Here is a 25061-nt window from a genome sequence, read left to right as displayed (position 1 = left end):
CCCCAACAAGACCCCTGAGTGAAGTGCTACAGCGTGAGACAATTAGCAAAAATACTGAAGGCAAGTACCCGCTGCACAGGCCAGGCTGGTATTAGCACTGACCGTGACTATAAACTTCAGACCTTGCCCTCAGCCCAGCCCATTCAGGGCTGCAGATACCTGGCCAGTCTTGGCAAGCACCTGGGGGTCATGCTATCTGCAGAAGCTCTTCTTGGACAGTAAGAACATGGATTAGGTGAGATATGGATCTTCAGTGGTACCAAATGTGGCAGGCAGTGTTTACGGACAAAGATGTTCCCCAAGAGCCTCGTCCCTGGTTATCCCATCAAACACTAACCCAGGTGCTACTTGAAGGGCTGGAAATGATTCCTCATTTCAGATGAAATTAAGACTGCAAATCAGTAGACCCTAAAATATTGAGATTACCCTAGATTATCTGGTGGGTCCAATTCCCATGAGACCTTAGCAGCTGAAGAGGAAGGTGGAAGAGTTGGTGGGAGAGAATCAATGGAGGAGGGAGGTAGAGGGGAGACGAAGGAGAGGGAAGATGAGGCAGAAGGGGGTTGGAGAGATGTGCAGGGTGAGAAGGCCACTGCAGCTGGCTTTTAAGATGCAGGAAGGGGGCCACAAGGCAGGGATGTAGGAAACCTCCAGCAGCTCAGAATAACCCCTGGTTAACAGCCAGCAAGAAATAGGGACCTCAGTCCTACAGAATTGTAGAACTGGATTCTGCCAACACCTGAATGAGCTCAGAAATGCATTCATTCCCAGAGTCTCTAGAGAGACCCGCAGTCCTGCCAACACCTCAGTTTCAGCCCCTGTGAGACTCTTAGGCAGAAAACCAGCTGAGCTATGGTGTGCTCAGAGTTTTGAGATAATAAAGGTGTATTGTTTTAAGTCACCAAGTTTTTGGTAATTTGTTATGGCAGCAGTAGGAAATTAATATACCAAATGAAAACAAAGCATTGCCATTGCTCTCTTCTTATCAAAACAATATAAAGAATTACATGTCAATATGGAGACAATATACAATTCCCTATTTCCTTACTCTATCAGGGAAGTAGGGAGGGATGGCTAGGGCTCAATAATCTGTGTAATATTCATCCTTCATATCAAGATTTCTCACCTTGGCACTATGGGCAATTGGGGCTGAATAATTAGTCTCTTCTCTCCTGAGCACTGGAGGATGTGAAGCAGCATCCTTAGCCTCTGCCTACCTGACGCCACTAGCAACCCATCCCCACCAAGTCATGTCGACTAAATGTGTCTCCTGACATTGGCAGTGGCCCCTGGGAGCAAAGCTGCCCCATGCTGAGAATTCACATGATCCTTTAAGAGCACAAAGCAAAGAAAGGCTTTTAAAGTAAAAAAGCGTGATCTCTTAGCTGTTTTCAATTGACTGGGCAGTTACTAAACATCCATTTACCTATATGAACATATTAACAGATGATGTGTTCAAACTGTCATCAGCTGTTAGTACTCGGCAACTAGATATTATGAATATGTATACACACATATAAACATATATATGTTACATATATATGTTTTAATATCCATTTTTTAAACTTTAACATAGTAGACTAACACTACTTCCATAGTCAAAATAAAAGGAATGTAAATATAATAAATCTTTGGGGCTTCCCAGTGGCGTTAGTGGTAAAGAACCCATCTACCAGTGCAGGAGATGTAAGAGATGTGGGTTTGATCCCTGGGTGGGGAAGATCCCCTGCAGGAGGGCATGGCAACCTACTCTAGTACTCTTGCCTGGATAATTCCATGGACAGAGGAGCCTGGTGGGCTACAGTCCATGGGTCACGAAGAGTCAGATGCAACTGAAGCGACTTAGCACACACGCACTCATAATAAATCTTCATTCGTCAGTGTTTACTGACTGGCTTCTCTAGGCATGCCCCTAGTTGGGCACCTCAGGAAAAAGTGAGGGTCCCTCCATTTATGAGCATCAGTACAGTGAGAGAGAGACAGGTGAAGTGGTGAAGGTTAGCCTGTATGCCAAGGGCAAAGGTAGGAGGAGATAGGTAGGAAGGGGACACAGGGCAAAGGTAGGAAGGGGACACAGGGAATGAAGGAGAGACAGCTCTCTAGGTCTCAGATTGGGGACAGGTCAAGATGGGCTTCGGTGAGTCAGTTGCCAGTAGTCTAGCATGCAGAACACTGCAGGTAGATGAACCAGCATGAGCAAGGCACGGTGGCAAGATATGATGGGGGCTTGCAAATGTGCTCTCTGGCTGAAGGCTGCGGGTTAAGCACATATCAGGACCTTGTTCTTCCAGGACTGTGTTGATTGAACTGTTACCCAGATCTGAAAGCGACTAAGCAATGTGGTAGAAGCTCTGCAGTCATCCCTTTGGCCAATGCACTTCAAGCCAGTCCTTTTACCCAATGCCTAGAAGGAGCAAATCCCCATCTGACACCCTCCAGGGGTCTCTACCAGGAACCTGCCCCTGGAAAGGACAGGCTTCAGTTCAGTTTCTGCTCCTTGCTGAAACGCATCACAGACTCTCTGAGCTTGTCACCTGTGCCTGGAAATCCAGGCTGCTTACTCAGTGGCCTGTAGCTCAGGCTCCTGTAGCCTGTGGCCAGGCTAGCCCTCAGCTCTCATGCATTCACGTCTGTGTAGACCCTGCATGACTTTCTGGCCCTGCCCTGGCCACTCTTCTGCTTTGCTGGGGCCTCTTCTTCACTTACATGCATAGAAACCCAGACAGAAGTGTTGATAGATGAGATAGACGGCCTTTGAAAAGGGAAGAGAACTGGTCTTTAATAAGCCACCTCACATGAGCTGGGCTTGCACTAGTCACTTTGCTTCCATTATTCCATTTAAGCCTTATGAGAATTTTGTGAAATGGTTGCTATGGCTGCGATATTAAAGATGAGAGTAACTGAGGCTCACGAAGATGAAGTAACAGGCAATTTACTTAGTATGTGGCCACGTTGGGATTTCAGTTCAGTTCTGTTTTACTTTAAGACAAGTGCTTCATCTTCCATACTTACTTAGATTTGTGTAAGAGAGATCACCTCTGTGCCTATACTTCAGGGAGACCCCCTAACCCTCCTTCAGGCACACCCAGAGGTCATGCACACCAAGAGCCTGGGATCCCACAACCCAGCCCCAGGCATTCCCAACCATGGGTTTCCCTGCTAACTGCCCAGCCTGCCTCCTGGCTGTGCACACTACGCATGGGCCCACCCTTTCCGGGGCTCACGGTGCCATGAGTATGCTTCCTCTAGGCTTGACTGGTGGCCAAGGGGAGCTGATTTCAGGGTGCGAAGTGTGGGGACAGCTGGGACAAATGGGTCAGTGTCCAAACACATCCACCAAGGCCCCTTTTGAAGGTGTGGGATGAACCTTTAGAGTGGTCAGGCTGTGAGCAGGGGACCAAGACGTTGAACCATAAGAAGGTCAAAAATTCTAAGTTGAAATTGGCCTCCCAGGTTATTATAAAGGTCAATGTAGGCCATTAGAATATATTTCATTTAACAGATTAACAACATGATTTACATCTAAACATTTTGATGCAAGATGTATGGGCATTCACATACTTGCTCTGGGCCCATAAATTTAGGAGTATGCTGGGTTTTTTTTGCTCCTTCACTTCTTTATGGTGAATAGAGATATCACCTCTCATGTGAGTGCAAAAAGTTGAGTTCTCTCAGGTCTGATAATCTTTAAAGAGTAATCGTGACAGGCTGTGTTACCTTTTCATGATCAAGAAGCTCTTGTAAGATGACTTGTCTTTCCAGACATAGTTCTAAGAAATCTTCAGAGTGCAGGCTTTCACGCAAGGCGGGGAAGAAGGTCAGCTGGGTGCAGTCCACCACCTCGTCTCTCTCGCTCTCAACTTCCTTCAGTGTCAGCTCATCTGCAACAGCGAAAAGGGGACATGTGTTTTGGGCATGGGCCATCTTGCATCATGAGGGAAGTGTGCAGCCTAGGTCCGAGGCCCCGGGAGGAACTGCAAAGTCTCAGAGCAGCCATAAACGGTGTGGATTCCAGGGTGTCCCTCACTGTTTCTGAAAGTGGACATACCCCTCTGACCTCATTGTGAGGTGAACATGTCTGCAGGTTGATGCACTCCAGAAACTGCATCTAAGCCCAGTTGCTCTCCGGTCTCCAGTGACCACAGGGCGACATTTAAAAATTCACCTTCATTAATCAGTAAAGCAGTTCCCTAGAGGGTCACCAGGATTTGCTTTTTCTCAACTTCACTCTGTTCACTCTTTTTAAAAAGTGACCTTTGCCCTCCTAATCATGGAAACTATCTTCTTATTGTAAAAAAGAAAAAATTTGGAAAACTCATGAAGTTGGGAGAAATTCAAAAATTGTGAAAAATTAAACAAATATTGCCCACGCACCCAGAGAGAGTGCAAATAACAATAGCTTCCATTTAGTGAGCACTTTCTCCGTGCTGGATCCTTGAATGACATTTTCCCTCTACTCCTACCTAGGTTGTAGATTCCATTCCATCCTCACTTGACAAATGAAGATACTGACAGAGGCTAATTACTTGACTCAAAGTCATATGGCTACTAACGTCTGAGGCAGGATCTGAACTAAGTCCCTCGCTACAGTCCCTTTCATCTTTAGGCTGTTTGCCCTCACTGGCCATACTTTGGTGTACTACATATCGTTTCTGTACACATATATATATGTGCAGAAATACACATGTGTTCATGCTGTTGTGTCTGTCTCTTTGCAATCCCATGGATTGTAGCCCGCCAGGCTCCTTTGTCTATGGGATTTTTCAGGCAAGAATACTGAGGTCGGTTGCCATTTCCTCCTCCAGGGGATTTTCCTGACCCAGGGATCAAACCCTTGTCTCATGCATCTCCTCATTGGCAGGCTGATTCTTTACCACCGAGTTACCTGGAAAGCCCCATGTATATGTATGCACACATATAATTTTGACATGATGAGAATTATATTGAATTTATAGCTTTTCTTTTCTAAATTTTGCTCAAAAAAAGTTATGCCATGAATACGTTCCCATTCCATTAAAAGTTCTTAGAAAGCAACCTAAGTGGCTGTGTAATAATCTATTGTGTGACTTCCATAAACACTCAACCTATTTCCTATTCTTTTAGAGATACAACCATTATCTATTTCGGTATTACCAAAATCTACAGTGCTGCAATCAGTGTGTGTACATACAGACTTATTTCCTGAGGATGCACTCCTGGACATGTGCATTTGGGTACCAACTAAGCATAGACCTATGTATATCTCTAGATCTTGTTCCTCCATCCTGTCCCGGGTGTCCACCGGCCTAGAGCAGCACATTGCACATGGCAGCCAGGTCAAGGGGGCTTCTGGTCATTCTCTTGATGCCAGGATGCTTATCTCTTTGAACTCCTCCCCACCTGGGTATCTCACATCTGGATGAGTGAAAGTGACTGCTGCTCACAGCAACAGTCATCACAGGCTTTCCTCAGGCAAAGAAAGCACTGTGCCGACATGGGCACCCCCGAAGGCACGGTGGAGATCACAGCCCTTTCTTTTCCCCTTCCTGAGTTCCCTGCTGGGAATTGGGGGTCCATGCTGGAAACACAGAGAAGGCCTGGGGTCCTAGGCGACCAGGGGAGTCTTATGTATGGTGAATGAGGGGACTCAGCAGCCTGTGGCCCTCGTCCTCATAGAACCAGCCCTTGCTTTCTGCCACTGCATCTTCTGTAGCGACCCAGTCTCCTTTTGAGAAGGAGAGCAGGCAGACAGTCCCTCTAACCTTAGGGTTATGGCATTTGGGCTGAAAAGAAGAGAAACCAGAAAATGGGTATTACAGTGTCATCCCAAGTCCTGTGCTGCAGTGGGACCCCCAAATCAACACAGGATCAGGTCTCAAGATTCTTATTTCTGGGCTTTGTTGCTGCAGACTGGCAAGATAGCAAGCTCCACACAAAATCCGTGGCTAAGGCACTGCATGAGACGAATTTAATCAGCTCTAGGAAGTTGTCACTTGGTTAAGGAGACGACATTAGCTGCAGCCTAGGACACAGTGAAACTCACAGACAGGGAGTGTTTGAAACAAAAGGCACATCCTTGGTAGAAACACAAAAACTGAAATACAGTGCACGTGTCTGAGTGTGTATTTGGTATGTATTTGGATGTGTTTGGGCCTTCCCTGGTAGCTCAGCTGGTAAAGAATCTGCCTGCAGTGCAGGAGACCTGGGTTCTATCCCTGGGTTGGGAAGATCCCTTGGAGAAGGGAAGGCTACCCACTCCAGTATTCTGGCCTAGAGGATGCCATCACAAAAGTTGGACATGACTGAGCAACTTTCACTTTCACTTGGAGGTGTATGGGGCAAAATGATCTCTGAAAATAAGCTAGATTATCAACATATCAATTCAACCAAGTTCCTCCACGAGTATTAGATAAAAAGTAAACCTAAGGAATTCAAAGTACATTTTCAAACTGGAGAGATAATAATGACCACTATATCTGTCATCTTTATAATCAGAGAATTCAGTGTAAGTATTAAATATCTCTTCCATCCACTTTTGCTCTAAAACATTTTCCTATTTTCCTCCTAGGTGTTTTAGGTCACATATTGAACATGTATTTGTATTGGGCACGGCACTTTCAAGATTTCCCTCACAGAGCACATTGACAAGATAATTTCTCTGAAAAAATGTTCTTATTGTTGCAACATAAACACAAAATCCTTCCCTTAATAGAGTGTTCATGTCTGCAAGCGCACAGTGATGAAAGGCTTTACACTCTCTACTCTAGACTTGCAGCATTCTTTTCCTACAATATATTAACTTGATATCTTTAAGAAGATATTGAATAAATAAAAAAATTGGTTTAACTATTAAATTAAAAAATAGATAAATTGAATACCTTGGTTTTCAGTGCTTATTTGAGAAACACTGCCATTTCTGTTTTGGCTTTCCTAAAATAAAACCAGAGAAACAGAAATTAAATTTGGATACCTATGTGCCCCAGCCCCCGTTCCAAAGATTTGCACAAACACACAAACACACGCACGCACACATTTGACCCTTCGAATCACTCATACACTCAAGACTCAGATGCAAGGGGGCAAAATGCCAAATCCTAAAGGACCACGATCAAATGCAAATATTAATGTTCCTGAGTCAAAGGGGAAAAAACCCACAATTTTCCATTAAGTCAGATTTACAGTAATTACCAAAGATATGCCAAATGGGAGTAGAGAGCATCCTGGCTGTCTGTGGTATGGGCTACCCTGGAGGGGGGACCAGAGACAGGGTCTGGGGCAGCCCAAGAGACCAGAGGCCAGGTTCCACAGCCAGCCTTTAGCCTCGTCATCACCACCATGGGTAGGCTTATTTTTCCTGCCTCCATCTCCTAAGGAATGTATTTGAGGGAAAAATACTATATACCACCAGATGTTTATTGATAATACATTAAAAATTAAAAGGTCTACTGAATAAATTAAATACAAATTTTCATTAGGTTTTACAAAGGATTTAACGTGGGTAAAAGATTCTGAGGTGATGGACTAGAGAATAAACCCAACATTGTAACTTCGGGTGGATGCAGAAGAAAATATCTTGAGTTCCAGGGTTTGGAAAGACAGCTTTTTAGAATCTCTTAAACCAGGATCATTCAGTGAGAACATGAAATGCTGTTAACAGATTCTTCCTATATTCACTACTAGTTCAAGGATGATTCTTCATCATTTAAAAGGCAAAAACCTAAGTTTGACAGAGAGTCCAAGCTTCGTTACAGCCAAGTCCCAGGGACTGTCCAGATTTTCTTGCCTGGGAATCTAATCCAGTTTCAGTGTCATTTGGACTAAACGGGTCACTGGCTCGAGCTTGCAGAAAGAGCTGAGTTCCAGCTATTTCCACTGTAAGACTTGATATGGGATTTGCCTGCACAATAATGCCCATATGAGGGCTGGTTATGACTGCTCCAGGACACAACTTGTGCATGTAGACTATGTCCATCACATTGCTCTTTTCAAAAGCTGGCATCCAGATCATTCTAATGGACTTTTATGGATGTCAGCATGGCATTAGGTTGGTGGGATTGGTGGTGTAGATATGAACCACTCATATCTACATTCATTCAGACTGTAGTTAGAGCATCCCTTTTATGTACGTGGGGAATTAGTGATTCTTCTAGCATCACTAGCATCAAGAATACATTACAGCACTCCTACAGTTAACTGTGGGCATTCTCTTTCCTACCTGTTCATGCCAAAGCACTCCTGATGGAAACACCAGATTGAAAAGCTAACGAGACACCTCCCTACACATTTCCTGTCTGGAAGCATCCTGTCTTGTTGCATCTAATTCTTACCTTGAGCATTTCTTGATTCGGGGCCTCCAGTGGAGATAAGCGTCTGATGCGTTTCCGCATACGAGCTGGTCCTTCTCTCCAATCCAGTTCCCACTGGGAGCAGGGTGTGGCTTCTGCCATCTGATACCACAAGCCCAGCTCCCCAAAAAGCTGCTCCTGGATTCTGGCCCACGCATTGGCTGCCTTGATGTGGCCACATCTCCGTCTCTGGGAAACAGAAGTATAGCATCACCCCTGGACACAGCTCTTTATTGGGCCAGCCCCAAACCTCCTGGGATGAACAGACCGAGCCCCTCATAACTGCCTGAAGAAAATAACCTATAAAGGCAGCCCCACGCACCTGCAGGGTGTGTAGTGAAATCTCTGGAGCCAGGACCAGGTCAGGAGAAGAAATCAGTTTGTCCAGCTTTGAGACCATTTAACTCAGGTTCGAGGAGGAGAAAAATCCTCTGCCCTTTGGCCCATAGAGCTTCATGACTGCTGTGTGCTGTGCTGTCCCAAAGGTCCCCATATACTACTCATCAGAGGATTGGGGAGCTATTTGATAGAACAGACACAGCAGCCCACCATAACCCCTGCCCTTCAAAGTAGACAGGGAATTTTACCATGGTCCCTACCCAGTCCTACTGAAAGCACTCCTTCTAGTGTCTGGACTGAAGGTGCGATGAGACTGTTCACAGAAGCCCAAACCTTTGATATTAGTGAAAATAACCCCACCTACTATGGACTGTAGCCTGCCAGGCTTCTCTGTCCATGGGATTTTCCTGGCAAGAATACTGGAGTGGGTTGCCATTTCCTCCTCCAGGGGATCTTCCTGACCCAGGGATCGAACCCCACATCTCTTACGTCTCCTGCATTGCAGTCAGATTCTTTACCACTGAGCCACTGAGGAAGCCCACATCTTCTGCTAGAGTATAACTCAAACCTCTAACAAAACACATCAACACCCCAAACCGCTTTTGTACGCCACAGTGAAGTTCCCTACATCATCTTTCAAGAAAACATTTCAATTCAGTTTGGACAGCAGAATCAACTTTGTCTGCAGGGCAAACTTTTGCAACTATTCACATATTTGATGGTATGCACCCTACATTTTAATTTTTAAGAAAACTGAAAGGTGAAGGTGTTAATGACAAGAAGCACAGACCTTATAAATGTGACATAGAGAAGAAACTCATTGACATGTATTAAGCTGAGCCCCTTACCTGCTCTATCTCATCTCCACTATACAATGACACTGAAAGTGAATGTGGGAACTTGTAAGTAATTTCTGTTATCCTCATGAAGGACTGAAGTCTAGAAGAGGAGAAGTGATTTCCCCAAGGTGACCAACAGCTGACCAAGCTAAGATTGAAACCCAGTCTGTCTGATTCCAGAGCCTTTAGCTTCAACCTGCATGCCTGATTCCTTTCCTAGGGCCCTGGTATCATTTTGTTAAATCTTAATTTCTGCCCGTATTATTTCAAAGACTGACAGACTTAGAGGTAGATCCTGAAAGTATGGACCATTTTAAATGGGAAAATCATTCTCAGAGCTTGAAAATTGTCTTAAAAACAAGACAGATGGTATAGTTCTAAGCACATGGTCTTTGGTGTCAGATGAACCTGGGTTGTCACAATATTTCTGCTTTTCACCAGCCACTTAATCTGAAGGAGACTCAGAATCTTCATCAGTCAAATTTGGTTAGTAATATTACCATAATAATAAAACCATGGGATTATATAAGGATCAAATGAAACAATATTTTCAAGAGTTTAATATGGTGCCTCGCAAACTTAAGCAGTTAGTATTATTATTGTGAATAAAGCAAATCTTATTTCAAAACAAGATTACTTTGCTTCTCCACAGTTCTTAAATTCATACCCAAAATGATCATAGCATTTTACAAGTACTCCAATTTTTTAATAAAAGACTCCAGGAAAATAATGACTATCCAAAGTCTTTTATATGGATTTAGTTATATGAAATGAACACTTGTTTGGGGAAAATGTTTCAGCTCCTTGGAGACTATTGTTGCATTTGTAGCTCCATACTGAGTTTCACAGAGGATGAACAATCCCATGCTACTGGGTTGTCCATCTGGAGTTTCAAATTAGTCTTTTAAGATCATCCCTTCCACCATAGGGCTCAATTTGTGCAACTTGGAGGTTCACGGCTGCCTGAGTCTGCATCGCAGGGCAAATGTGTTTTCTTGAATATCTGTAGTCAGACATACGAGCATCGGTGATAGGGTTCCTCATCCATCCCTCAGAGATGAACAATTGTTTAATCCATAATAGAAGGCTATATGTGGTCCCAGGACAGAGGACATGACGTGACTAAATAAGCAAAAGTCCTGAGTTTCTACCCCTGCAAGGTGTTCATAAGGCCCATGTTTGTGTACAGGGTAAAGTCCTCTTTCAGTTCAAACCTCTAAGGGGCCAAATGCCACATCAGACCCAGAGGCAGGGATGCTGGTGAATTAGAGGGAGCTATGATTCTTGGCTAAATAGGAACTCTTGGGTAGCCTCATTGAGGCTTTCCTCTTGGCAACCAGCCCTTCTCTAATTCCAGTCCCAGTGCTGAAGTATGGTTGATCTGACTTTGGTGGGTGATGAATGGTTATAGGATGGGTTACTGAGCATCATTTATTGGGACTGGAACTATTGGTCTCGAGAGCCCATACAGAGCAGACTGCAAAGAGGTGGGTGTGTACATATTCAAGGCCACCCCTGCTCTTGGCAACCTTATGTCCATCAGGAAAAAGCACATGATGTATATGCACCTGAGGTAGACACAGCCTATAGGCAGGTCGCTCAGCAATGAGACAGTCCCTCTGCACAAGTTAGATGATTTTTCATCTTTCATATGAGCTCTTCCTGGTTCCAGGATGTATAACCTGGGGAGCAGAGCGTGAGTTCCCTCAAGCCTCACATACTCTCCTCCATGTGCCCTGGTGCCTCAGACTATAGTAATCTTGTACATTTATGTGTGTATGTTTGCATGTGTGTGTGTGTGAAAAAGGAAGAGGGAGAGAGGAGCCAGATTCCTTAGAGAAGAGCTTGAATATTTGGATCCAGCTCTTCTTCCAGAAGAAGCCTGATCTTCTCCTGGATCTTTCAATAACACAAAACATTTCATGTGTTGCCTAAGCCAGTTTGGGTTGACTTTCTGATACTTACATCTGAAAAAGCTGGGACCAAAACCTAATGGATACATAAAGCCTGAGCAAGAAATGGAAACAGCCTGTTGGCCCCCTCAGTTCAGTTCAGTCGCTCAGTCATGTCCAACTCTTTGCGACCCCATGAATTGCAGCACGCCAGGCCTCCCTGTCCGTCACCAACTCCTAGAGTTTACTCAAACTCATGCCCATCGAGTCGGTGATGCCATCCAGCTATCTCATCCTCTGTCGTCCCCTTCTCCTCCTGCCCCCAATCCCTCCCAGCATCAGGGTCTTTTCCAATGAGTCAACTCTTCGCATCAGGTGGCCAAAGTATTGGAGTTTCAGCTTCAGCATCAGTCCTTCCAATGAACACCCAGGACTGATCTCCTCTAGGATGGACTGGTTGGATCTCCTTGCAGTCCAAGGCACTCTCACGAGTCTTCTCCAACACGGCCCCTAGGGAGCCCAAAAGAGAGCAGACAGAGCAGTGCCCCTCTCACATTTTTTTTAAAAAAAGGGCCGTTTCTGGGGTGGAAGGCATTTTGCAAAGAGCTTTAATCTGTAAAAACTGTAACTTAAAAAAACCACAGACCTAGTGAGGAATATCTGTAAGGGATGATGAGGACTCAGTGTAAGAGCAGACAGCCCAGGTACATGGCAGAGCAGAGCCCAGAGCAGCCAGACCACAGTGAAAAGAACAAATAGAACTGGAAATGGCAAAGGGGCATCCTGGCAGAACCAGAGCAGAGGCATCTGTTTCCACCAGTACCTCTGGAGTGATGAGAAATTTGGAGAGTGAATATCAGAACTGCATGATTTGCTGGTGATGAGATGATGGAGTATAGTGATGCTTGGGTTAGCTTCCAGGGCACTGGGTGATGCTATCTTGTCATGTCAGGAGCACCTGCATCTCCAGCGACCTCTTGGGTGTAGGTAAAATGCCTAGTTGAAAAAGTCTTATGTAACCTGTTACTGAGAGTCGTGTGGGTGGGGGCCTGAATCTCATTATCTCCACCCTCTTGGGAGGACCTTATGGAGTGTACTTAGGAGAAGCTGTCCTTGAAGAACATGGCATATTTCATGGGCCTGATTTCTTTTCAGACCTTGGACTTGACTTCTCAGGAAGTGGAGTGAGGCTACATTGGGAAAGTGTGCTGCCGCTTAAAAGAAAGTAGGGTGAATGCTCCAGACCCCATCATCTCCGTCAGACAGTGATCATATCTGCATTCTTTAAAACATCAAAACAATCTGTCTTAAATATTTAAACACTTGGAAAGTGTCCTTATGGATTAGCTTCAAAATGCTGATTTTCTCAAAAATACCTCAATCAACAGTAAAGCTCTACACAACTTTCTCAAGCACTCTCTGAGCCCCAGACAGGCCCCATGCTGAAAATGAGCCCGGCTGACGCTCCAGGAGACTGGACCCTTGCCTTCTGGGCTCAGAGCCTCTGCTGAGGTTCTGTCCTTTCCCATGAACTTTCCATCTTTCAAATTTCAGCAGAAATCCACTAAGGACCACAGAGCACAACTCTCCTAGCCGTGAGCAAATCTTCCCAGCATTTCTAACCATTAGAAGAGAAATGGTCACTGGTCTTGACTGGATGCTGATTTGAAAGTTTAGATAAACAATGTCGCCTGTCTTGAAATGGAACAAGTGTGATGATGGATAGTCCTAAATAAAGGATGCAATCCTAAATGATTCATCTTATTTTTCCCCCAATGGCAACTGAATTTATTAATTGTATTGCTAGTCCTGAATGAAGTCAGTGAACTCAAATGGTGAGGCGTTGACATGCAAGGGCCTGTCCAAGGGGCATAGATAACAGAGTCATGCCCCTAGCTCCCAGCACAAAGTCTGAGGCACCCTGGGCTCTTGATGCCTATTTACTAGTAGGTGAATGAGTAGATAAGTGAATGGACACACTGCCTATCTCTTCAGCTGCTAACACTGTGGATCCAAATTCCGTGGCGTAGGTCTTGCAGGCAGAACCGACTCACTAATGATCAACTATTTTCTGAGCCAGTTTAGAGTTTAAACCAAAGGCTCTTGTGAATCTTTATTTCATGTTCCAGGTGGATTCCAGTCTAGTGTACAGAGAAAGACACTGTCTTGCTTCTTACCTGTACATGATCTTTGTATAGAGATGCATATAGTTCTTGTCCTCTTCGTCTGTAGTTCTCAATACATGACAAAAAGTCCTGGAGAAGAGAGAAAGCAAGCCACAGCTAGTAACAGCTGTGATTTTAGATAAGAACTTCCTGCTCTGGCCAAGTGCCAGAGGAAGTAACAGTCACAGGACTTGTTGGTCAAATCATTCACAACCTCATGAATACATAAATCACCTATGCTGTTACATACACATACAGATTCACATACATGCTTATGGGTTACTTTTACTTCTAACTACACTGAACCAGGTTATAGCAGATAAATCTTCCTCCCAAGAATAACTAGAAAAGCTAGAACATAATATTTAAATCAAAAGGGAATTGTAAAAAACGATCAAGTAACATATTTATGGAACAGGGCACCCAACGATAGTAGAATACACATTTTCAAGCCCCCACAAAATATATACTGAGACAAACTAAATGCCAGACCATAAAATAAACTTCAACAAATGTATAAAAAATTGAAATATGCAAAACATATTTTCTGATCATAACAGAATCAATCTGAAGTCAGTAACAGGAAATCTCCAAACACTTGGAAACTAAACAGTATACTTCTAAATAACCCATGGATCAAAAAGTAAGTCTCAAGGGAAATTTTACAAAATACATTGTATTAAATAAAATTGAAAGTAGAACATATCAAAATTTGTGTTGCATAGCTAAAACAATGCTGAGAGGGAAATATATGCCACCAAATGCATACATTAGAAAAGAGTTAAGTTTTAGAAAATCTGAACAGATCAATAACAAATAGGGAGACTAAATAGTAATCAAACATTTCCCCCACAAACACCAAAATGCCCAGGACTAGATGGCTTCACCAGAGATTTCTATCAAACATTCAAAGAAGAATTAATACCAAACCTTCTTATATTTCAAAAAAAAAAAATAGAAGAGGGAATACTTTTCAACTCGTCCTAAGAGGCCAGCATCACTCATACCAAAGCCAGGCAAAGATACCACAAAAAAAGAACACTAAAAACCAATATTCATAATAAACATAGATATAAAAATCCTCTATAAAATATTGGCAAACAATTCAACAGCACATTACTAGAATTGGATACCATGATGAAATGGAATGTATTCTTGGGATGCAAGGATGGTTCAATGTATGCAAACTGATTAAAAAGATAGCAAGAGAATATTACATACAACTAGATACACATAAATGTGACAACTGAGATTAAATGGACAAATTCTTTACAAAAGCACAAGCTACCAAATCTCAACCAATATAAAATAGATCATTGGAATAGCACATAGTGGTTAAGGAAATTGAATTCATAATTTAAATACTCTCCCCAAGTAAATTTCCAGGTCCAGATGACTTCACTTGAGGATTTTACAAAATATTTAAGCAATAATTAACATACATTTTACAAAATGTCTTCCAGAAAATAGAAAATATGGGTACGTTTCCCAATTTGTTTTATGAAGCTAGCAATACCCTTATAACTTTATATCACAACCAGACAAAAATACTATAGGAAAATAAATCTAACTTTCACAAATAGAGATGCAAAAATTCTTAACAAAATATTAGCAAATAGAACTTAGCAATACATAAAAATAATCATACAATGACAGAATGGAGTTTATTTCAGGAATGCACAGCTGGTACATACCCAAAAAGCAATCACTGTAATCTACCATATTAGTAGGTTAAAGAAGAAAATGACATGATCATATCAATTGATGCTTGATAGTATTTGAAAAAATTCAACCTTCATTCACTATAAAACTCTCAGAAAGCTAGGAATAGAGGACAACCTGATAAAAATCATCTACAAAAACTCACAACTAACATTAGATTTAATGCAAAACAATAAATGCTTTCTCTTTAAGACTGAAAAAAAGATGTATGCTTTTATTGTTCTCATTCAACAAATTGCTAAAGTGTTCAGATTTTATACCAGAAGCACAATTCAGAAAAGGAAAAATTAATGAATTTGATCTCATCAACAGTAAAACTTTTGCTCTACAAAACTCATATAAAAATGATATAATTAGCTACAATCTGGAACAAAATATTTGCAAGTCACATATCCATCAAAGGACTAATATCTGGAATATACGAAGAAATTTAAAACTTAAGTGCAAAAAAAGTCGATGAGAATATGTGCAAAAGATATGAAAAGACATGAGGAAGATATGAAAATGGCAACAAAGCACATAAGGGCTGAGTTCTACATCAATATCCTTAAGAAAATGAAAATAAAAAGCCACAATGAGGTATCACTACAGTTGTATCTGAATGGCTAAATTTAAAAGATGACAACAACGAATGCTGGTGAGTATACAGAGAAACTTTATCACTCATGCATTGCTGGTGGGAATGTATGGTACAGTCGCTCTGGAAAACAAGTCAGTAGATTTAAAAAAAAAATCTAGTCAACCACCATAGGATCCAGAAGTTGTAACCTCTGGGGATTTATCCCATGAAAGAAAAACTTATACTCACACAACAATCTGTACATGAATGTTTATAGCAGCTTTATTCATAACAGACAAAAACTGGAAACAATCCAGATGACCTTAAATAGGTGAATAATTAAAGAAATTGTGAAACATCTATAATGTGGACCACTGCTCAACAATAAAAAACAATGAACTGTTGATACGTACAACAACCTGGATGAATCCACACAGAATTATACTGAGGGAGAAAAAAAATCCCCAAAGGGCAACAAGGGGGCTTCTTGTAGTGATGGAGATATTCCTTGTTGTGATACTATATTACAGTTTTGCAAGATGATACTATTTGGGGAAACTGGGTAAAAGGTATATGAGATGTCTCTGCATCATTTCTTACAATTGCGTGTGAATCTACAATTCTTAAAATAGAAAGTTTAGTTTTTAAAAAGTCATTGAGGGCTCTATCTTCACCATTTGAAAAAAAAATTTAATTCGGGAAACACATATAATTATTCTAAATCAATAAGATAAAAAAAGAGACATTCAGTGGAAAATTTTTAAAAAGAAAAATTTGAACAGGCACTTAGTTAAAAAAGATGTCAATGACCAATACACATATAACAAAGAGGTCAATTTCATTTGTCATCTGGAGGATATAAACTAAAACAACAATAAGAATATCTAAATTCAAATAGCTAATAATGTCATGTTTTGATCATCACATGGAGCAACTGGAACTCTCTTACACTGCTGAATTGGTACAACCATTTTGGAACATTGTTTGGTAGTGTCTTAAAAGATGAGTATACACATACCCAGTGAACCAACAATTTCATTTCTAGATATATACTTAACAGAAATTCATGCATGTGTATTCCAGAAGACATGTGAGAAAGTTGATAACAGCAGTGTTTGAAGTAGTCCCAAAGTGAGAACAATGCAGACTTTCATCAGGAATAGACTAGATAAATAAATTATGATATAGTCAAACATTATATCCTGTATGGTAATGGTTCTTAAAATGTGGTCCACGAATCCCTAGTGGCTATTAATACCCTTTCAGGGAATCTGTGAAGTCAAAACATTTTCAAAATACTAGAACATCTTTGCCTTTTTTCACTGTGTTGACATGTGCATTGATGGTCCAAAAGCCACGATGAGTAAAACAATTTTCATAGTCCAAATCAAGACATTGGCACCAACTGTACAGTAATCATTGTACATAGTCCTCATCAGTAGGAACTCATAGGGAAAAAAAATCTTCACTTAAGAATGTCATTGATGAAAAAGTGCAGGATTAATTTTATGAAATCTCAGTCTTTGAATACACTTTTTAATAGTCTATGTGATAAAATGGGAAATCTACATAAAGCACTTCTGAATACCAAAAGCCATAGTGGTCATTTCAAGGAAAAGCATTTGTATAATTGTTAGAGTTGTGAACTGAACTAGCTACTTTTGTAATAGGACATCATTTTTATTTGAAAGAATGTTGTTGTTGTTGTTTAGTTGCTAAGTCAAGTACAGTTATTTTGCAACTCCAAGGACTGTAGCCCACCAATCTCCTCTGTCCACAGGATTTCTCAGGCAAGAATACTGAAGTGGGTTGCCATTTCCTTCTCAATGGGATCTTCCCAACCCAGGGATCAAACCCATGTCTCCTGCATTGGCAGGTGGATTCTTTACTGACGACCCACCTGGGAAGCCCTTGAAAGAATGACTGACAGACAAAACTAAAGTTATGAAGACTTGGGCATTTGGCAGATATTTTCTTGAAAATGAACAGAATGAACCTGTCATATAAAATAAAACCACTGACAGTATTTGCAGCCTATAATAAAATCTGGGCTTTCAAATTTCAAATGTTAGAATATTGGAAAACTTGTAACTACCTTTGTGAGCTTGACAGTTTCTCAGTAGACAAATATTTTTCTGATAGATTGGTGGTGTATGAATATGATTTTTCCACGTTGCATAATGGAAATCAACATTTGGGAGATCTTTCGACTCAGGGAACCAATGTTTTCACTATTTGTTATATGCATGTTCCAAATCATGTATGGGTTGAAATATGCATTCAAACTGTAAGATAATAAATACATTTTACTGTAACAGAGTACAAAAATTTCACTGATAAAAGTTTCAAATAACTTCTGAGAAACTGCTACTTGTTGAATTTTGGTGTAGTATCAAAGAATAATAATATCTATAATTTTCTGACAAGTTTATTAAAATACTCCTTTCTTGGGACTTCCCTGGTGATTCAGTGTTATGACTCTGCAGTTTCAATTCAGGAGGTGTGGATCCAAACCCTGGTCAGGGAATTAAGATCCCACAAGGCCACACAGCATGCCCTCCCCCCAAAAATACTCCTTTATTTTCTAACTTCATATCCATGAAAGATCAGATTTTCTTCACTTATTTCATCCAAAGAAAAAAAAAAAAGAATTACAACTAATTGAATAAAAGGCATATATGAAAATCCATCTGCCTTCTACTAAGCCAGATAGATGTTAAAGAATCTGCAAAAATATAAGACAATACTACTCTTTTCACAATTTTAAAAAACTATATAATATTTAAAAAGTGTTATTTATGCTTGCATATAAATTACATAGATTTATTACTGCTATTTTTAAATTAATTAATAAATGTCATTTTAAAAATTCTGTTTTAATTTCTTACCCAGTAAATATCAGTAGATGCAATCTATATGATACAACAGCTCTTTGAAATCTCAATAATTTTTAAGAGGGTAAACAAATCTTGAGACCAAAAAATTTGAGAACAGTATGAAAATGTTGTTTGGTCACTATAAAAATAAATGAACTACTGTTTCATGAAATGACATGGATAAATCACATAGTTCGGAGTGAAAAAAAAAAACAGAAGAGTGTATATGTTATTTCACATACATAAAAGTAAAGTGTAGAAAGCTGATGTATGTTAGCTGCCAGGAAATTGTCTACTTTGAGGCTAGAAGGTGCTAGTGACTAGAATGGGGCATGAAGTTGGGGGTGCTTCTAGGGAGCCATTAATGTTGTATTCTTTAACCTGGGTAGTGGTCACACGTTCACTCCATGAAAATGCTTAAATTTGTATATTTGTGACTTGAACACTTTTTTCTATGTGTCTCATAATTCAATAAAATAGAAAAATGTTTATCAACAAAGACTCCAAACTATGGAAACAATATAATTTTAAAACCCCAGTTAATATTTTGGAGTAGTGGGAATAGGGTGATTTCTTTCTTTCTCTCTTTTTTTGTTTACAAAATTTTCCTTAATATTGCTGTTACATGTTTATGCACATTTATAAGGAACAATCATTGTGAGCACTCAAATGACATAAAATGCTGAAAAATTTGACTAATTTTACATCTAAGGCAAAAGCCCAGTCTTTTTCCTAATATGATACTTTGGAGACGTGCAACAGAAGAGAACTCTTGGGGGAACTTGGACGCAGAGCAGCTCTGTCAAAAGGAATGTGCTCTCTCACTGAAGAAGGAGAGGAAAACATGGCTCTGCTTCCCTTGAGCGCTGAGCAGGTGAAGGCTTGGAATAGTGGACTAGGAGGATGGGCGAGGGACCTGACCAAGGGCACCTGAATGGTTTATATAAGTGTCAATAGCCCAAATATTTGTTATCCTTTGGTCTGTTCTCTCAACTTTCCATCCAATAACCAATGTGCACATAGCACTTTACAGCTGACAAAGGAGTTTCCATATGCATTATCACATTGCATATTTAGCCACCTGACAAATCCGAATTATGATGATTCCCATTTTACAGAACAGGAAACCGAGGACAGGTGACCCCAACAATACAGGAGCTGGCAGCACCAGAAGATGCCGTCTTAGATCACCACAAGCCTTTCTCCCACATGGTTTCCCCTTGTGCGTCACCACAGTACTAAACGTATTATTGCTTTGCTATTGACTTTTAAGAACTTTCGTGCCCTGGAAAGTTGTCACGTTCAGGATGTGGAGACAGGAGGAGGACGATTTCGGTTGGTTCAAGGGCAGAAGCTCGTCTGCCTGGGCAGCAGTGAATATGACTCATCGATGGGGGACAAATTTAGAGCAAAGCTCTGCATTACTTATTGGAGCAAAATAGCCTTTGCTTAGCAACTGCCTGTGTATTAAAGAGGTTGAGAACCTTTGAAGTAGAACCAAGGGTCTCAGAGGGCTGTTTAGAGATTTGAAAGGCAAAGCAGGTCTGGTTTAAAGAGCGTGTGCCTTGCTCTCCCAGTGCCTCCTTAGGGAAGGGTTTGGCTACAGGATACAGATCAGATCTTGGAATGGAAAACAAGATACAGCCTATCTGGAGGGTCACCTGTAAGTGAGCTGACCTCAGCTTGGTCAAACCCACCTTTGCCAGGAGCACCCCTGGGGCTGGCCAGCTGCTGGTGACCCTCCTGTTCAAGTTCTCCCACAGGAAGCCCCTGCTGTCACTGATGACAGTCATTATATTGTTTGTTTAAAGCATCATTAGTCCTGTAATCACAGTTGTTTGGCCTCGCCAGAAAAGAGAAAAGCCAATATCTAAACACAACCCCTCAGATCCTGCTCAGAAACTTAGTACCAAGATTACAGTTGTAGGCCCTGGCCTCTCCAGCCACGTATGGCATGGTCTGGGATTGAACTCAGTAGTGAGAAATTCCAGTGTATCTACCAGTGCTGACATATATGCATGTTATTTTCATCCTGACTCACTATTTTCACTGCTAGTCACTTACTCCAAGGAAATCATAAAATGTATGCACAGATAGTCATTAAACAACATTTTCCACCATCCTGTTTATAGCAGCACAAAATAAAACAATTTAAATATCAACACGTGGAGGGATGGTTCATCCTTACTGTCAGCTATTATGCAGTCACCACAAATTACATTCACACAGGGCCACCACTAGTCCATACAGTACCTTCGTGTTCCCTTTGAGCAGATGCTGTCCTGGAACTGCAAGGGTAAGTTGAATAGTGGGACAAAGGCTGAATTTCAGCTTCCTTTTGCCACTCTGGCCAGGTGCCTTTGTGCACAACCTATACAACCGTTCATTGCAGCCCTGGTATCAAAAAAGTTCTGATGATATGGAACCAGGTTTTTGATATATCGAGATTTTTTTAAATGAAGTTAGAAAATAATGTGCTAACAACAATTAAATGTGCATAGATTTGAATGGACAAGGAAAACTGAAAGAAAATACAGGGTGCTGATCATTAGTGCTATTCGCTAAATATTTCTAGGTCTTTCCTCCTGCAGATACATGGCATAACCACTTTTCCTGTCACCTTTGAGCCAGGTGAGGCCAGGGAGGTGTGCTGAAACTTTAAGGGCTCAGGCTCAATTCGCTAAGCTCTTTTTCAACTGTCACGGCAGTACTCAAAGTTCTAAATGATGACTGCTCCCTGAGCTGGTGTCACTGGGTGAGGTTAAGGCACAGGAGCCTCATGACCAACTCACAGTGTGGCAAACATGAGAAATAAACCTTTGCTATTTTAGGGCAATCAGTTTTGGGAGTGTTTATTACTGTCATATAACTTTTCCTGAATAATACACACACAAAATATGTTAGGAAGGGTTATAGTAGAATTGCATTGAAATATATTTGTGATCAGTGAAAAAAGATCAGAGAGCCAAGTGAAAGCAAGTGTGAGATCAAGTAAATGTTATGAGCAAAAAGCTCAAACAATTTGAACAACAAAATAAATAACAAGCTTGGTGGATTATAACCCAAATTATAAAATAAATATGGATGAGTCTCTACAGATATAAATAAAAGATTGAATAAATTAATTAGGGGGGAAAGAGACAAACCTTTCAAACAGAAGAATTTAGAATAATGTGTACAGATATTTCCCTTGTCAGGAGGCAGAGCTTAATTGCCTTAAGAATGGGCTGGTCTTAATGACTTGCTGCCAAAGAATAGAGGATGGAAGGGAAAATAGTAAATTTACAGTGGAGAAATCTGGCAGACCCCATCATGACCATGTGATGAGAGCTGACATCACCAGTGATGATACTGTGTGGGTGTCAGGCACCCCTGACCTGATACGGTTTAATGAGAAGGACATGTCTCCTCTGTGGTCTTCCTTCCAAAAATTCTTAACCTCAGGATAATTATGAGAAGAATGTTTAACAGACCCACACTGAAGTACATTCTACAAAATATCTGACCAGTACTGCTCCAAACTGCCAAGGTCAGAAAAATAATTAAAGTCTGAGAAATTGTCAGAGTCCAGAAGAAACTAAGAAGACGTGACAACTAAATGTAGTGTGGTGCCTTGGACTGATTCTTGGATTAGTGGGAAAACTAGTGAAAGCAAAATATGACTGGAGATTCATTACTGGTAATGTGCCAATGTCAACTTTGATTAATGTACTATGATAATGTATAACCGGAACAAAAGGGGAAATTGGGTGAAGGATATAGGGAGGTGTTGAATATAAATATGAAAAGTACATGGAAAGTATTCCAAAATAAAAAATGTATTAAAAATACAATGGAATTCTCACAACCCTGTCACCTAAGTCCCATGATGAAACTGAGATAGAATAGATGAGTCTGTTTTCTCAATTGGATATGGTTCCACATATTTCTTGGATGTAAACAATTCATTGTAATGAGTATAATTCTCGTGCTTGAAGATAAATAATTTTTGGTAAGTCTTGTTCTCCCCAGACTGCACAAGCCAATCACTTCATCAGACACTTTAACAGAGAAATAGTAATTCATTCCCCAAATGGCGGAAAAGCTGCCTGATGGATGTACAAAAGGATGGTATAGAATACACAAAACCACAAATGATATTATTCTCTATCAGTAATCTTTTCAAACCTCTCTATCAATATCTTTTAAGAGTATTGTTGCCAACTTGATTTTCATTTTATTAATAGGCTTTAAAATTTAACTCCACATAACATGATTCCACCATAGGCAGTTTTCTTTATAATTTTTTAAGATGTCTAAATATGCACTAATGATCCATAAAAGAAAAGCAATAACCACACTGTTTGATTTTAGTGTCAAATCCAGATTCCTTTTTCTGGCCAAAGAAACAAGTGACAGGCTCAAGTTAAACTCAGGCGATCTCCCTCCCATTCATCCTGGCAAGAGTGAACTGTGGATTTGGAAGTGGCTTCCTCCACCATAGGGCCCACGTTCTCATTGGCTACACTGGTCACTCATTAGTCACCTCTCCTCCACCAGTACAGGCTGAGGGGCTGGATTAACAGTGCCAGTAGTTGGGTGGCAGTGAGCAACCAAGGAAACTAAGTCTGTGTAAGCCCTTTGCTATTATGGTATAACAAGAATTATCAGGAATACTTTTCTCATTCCTAGTACACACCCTGAGGGCCCCACAGAAGAGTGGCAAAATCTGCAGAGACAGTGCTCCACATCACAGTGACTGGGTTCCTCATCTGAATCCCCACTAGAATAAACTTTTCAAGGACATTGTCCATCTCTGTCCCCAACAGCCTGGCAGATGCAGACAACAATAGATAAAAGTTTGAGAGACTGAAATGAAGCTCGTGAGATTTATCACTTCTCTGAGACAAATTCTCTGCAGCTGGTCGCTTCCTGCCTGGAGTAAAACACTCCTCATGGTCAGGATTAATGAGACCCAGGAGAGCCAGGTGACAAGACATCCAGATCTGCAAAGAACAAGAGTCAGGAGCTGGGCAGTTCTGGCCCTCACTCCCACTCCCACGTTTAAACCCATCTGAAATTCTGTATTTTCCTGGTTGTGAAATGTTCAATAAACAGATTACCTATGTAACTTTTCTGTTATTCCTTCTCTACATAAAGGCTGATGTATCATCTGCCTTCAAAAATAAGTTCTTGGTGGAGACCTGGTTTTAGTTAGATGATAGAAGCAGTTAATGAGAAAACAATGAAATGCTTTTCCTGTTTGTTGGCAAATCCTGTATAATACCTACATATGCACCTGCCAAATATTAACAGTTGGTTATGAAAGAGGTAAATAGGAACCAAGGGACAGAATGGCTTGGGTCTGCAGCAAGCTGTGGTCAAGGTGTCTGTGGAGGAAAGTTATTTGGATGACTCAGGCCAGGAAATGCTTTTTCCTCCAAATGCCCAGCTAATTGCACTTTTCTCTACTCTGGAGACAAAGCCCCTGGATTCTTAATAAATGTCAAGCAATACCAGAGTAATAATCATATTTCCAGCAATAATGACAAACAACTGGTGCTCAGAGTGTGTGAAGAGGGACCAGATCACCACAGTGCAATTCATCTCTTGTTAAATTCACTCACATATTAATTTCTGAGATGAATGGAGATTTCTAATTTGTCTTTTTTGAACTGTGATGTTTTTATTAAATTCAATCATCATGAGTACGTGGAGACTGACTACCTTAAAAAAAAAATACTCCTGTGTAGCAAAAGACAAAAGCTTTGGAATTGCGGGCACCAGGTCTTTTCAAGGAAGCCACCTTCCCTTTTTTTGTCTCTTCCTTGGGCATCAGAGCCTCTGTGAGACTCAGACAGATGGGAAGCATCAGCACGCTGACCTTTCCTGAACTCTGCCAGGTCTTTGCAAATTTCTGTCATCTTCATCCTCAGAGGTGAGGCTCATGGAGACCCAAATCTTCTTGGGCAGGAGCAGAAGCTTAGGAATTGTGAGTGACTTACGGTCTGAGTGAGAGATGAATGTGAGAATCTACCCTGGGAGACTGCAACCCATGGAAACACTTTCCCCCTGAACACATACTGAAATTGAGGTTGCTGTTACTAACTGAATTATGTTCCCCCCAAATCCATATGTTGATGCCCTGAGTCCTAGTACCTCAGAGTGTGACTATACTTTAGAGATAGAGTATTTAAAAAGGTAATTGAACCAAAGGCTTTTAGAGTAGCACTTCTCCAATCTGGACAGTGTCCTCCTAAGAAAAGGAGGAGTTCCCAGGGGTGCTCTCAAGGAGAAGAAGGCCATTTACAAGTCAAGGAGCAAGGCCTCAGGAGAAACCAAACCTGCAGACAGACACCTTGATCT

The 25061-nt window shown here is 41.1% G+C and overlaps 1 protein-coding gene across 4 annotated transcripts in view; it reads right to left on the bottom strand.

Moving 5' to 3' along the window:
* Positions 1–25061, bottom strand: part of WDFY4 (WDFY family member 4) — a 255952-nt gene that overhangs the window by 81291 nt on the left and 149600 nt on the right. For all 4 annotated transcript variants that reach the window (XM_043926460.1, XM_043926457.1, XM_043926459.1 and 1 more), the window contains exons 40-43: positions 13572–13649; positions 8307–8513; positions 6858–6909; positions 3718–3881 (exon numbers count right to left, since the gene is read on the bottom strand). In XM_043926460.1, coding sequence (XP_043782395.1) covers positions 3718–3881; positions 6858–6909; positions 8307–8513; positions 13572–13649 — 501 coding nt within the window. The remainder of the gene's footprint in view (positions 1–3717; positions 3882–6857; positions 6910–8306; positions 8514–13571; positions 13650–25061) is intronic.

The sequence above is a fragment of the Cervus elaphus genome, chromosome 15 (genome assembly GCF_910594005.1).
Source record: "Cervus elaphus chromosome 15, mCerEla1.1, whole genome shotgun sequence".
NCBI lineage: Eukaryota > Metazoa > Chordata > Mammalia > Artiodactyla > Cervidae > Cervus > Cervus elaphus.
This window is presented reverse-complemented; position numbering and strand designations above follow the sequence as displayed.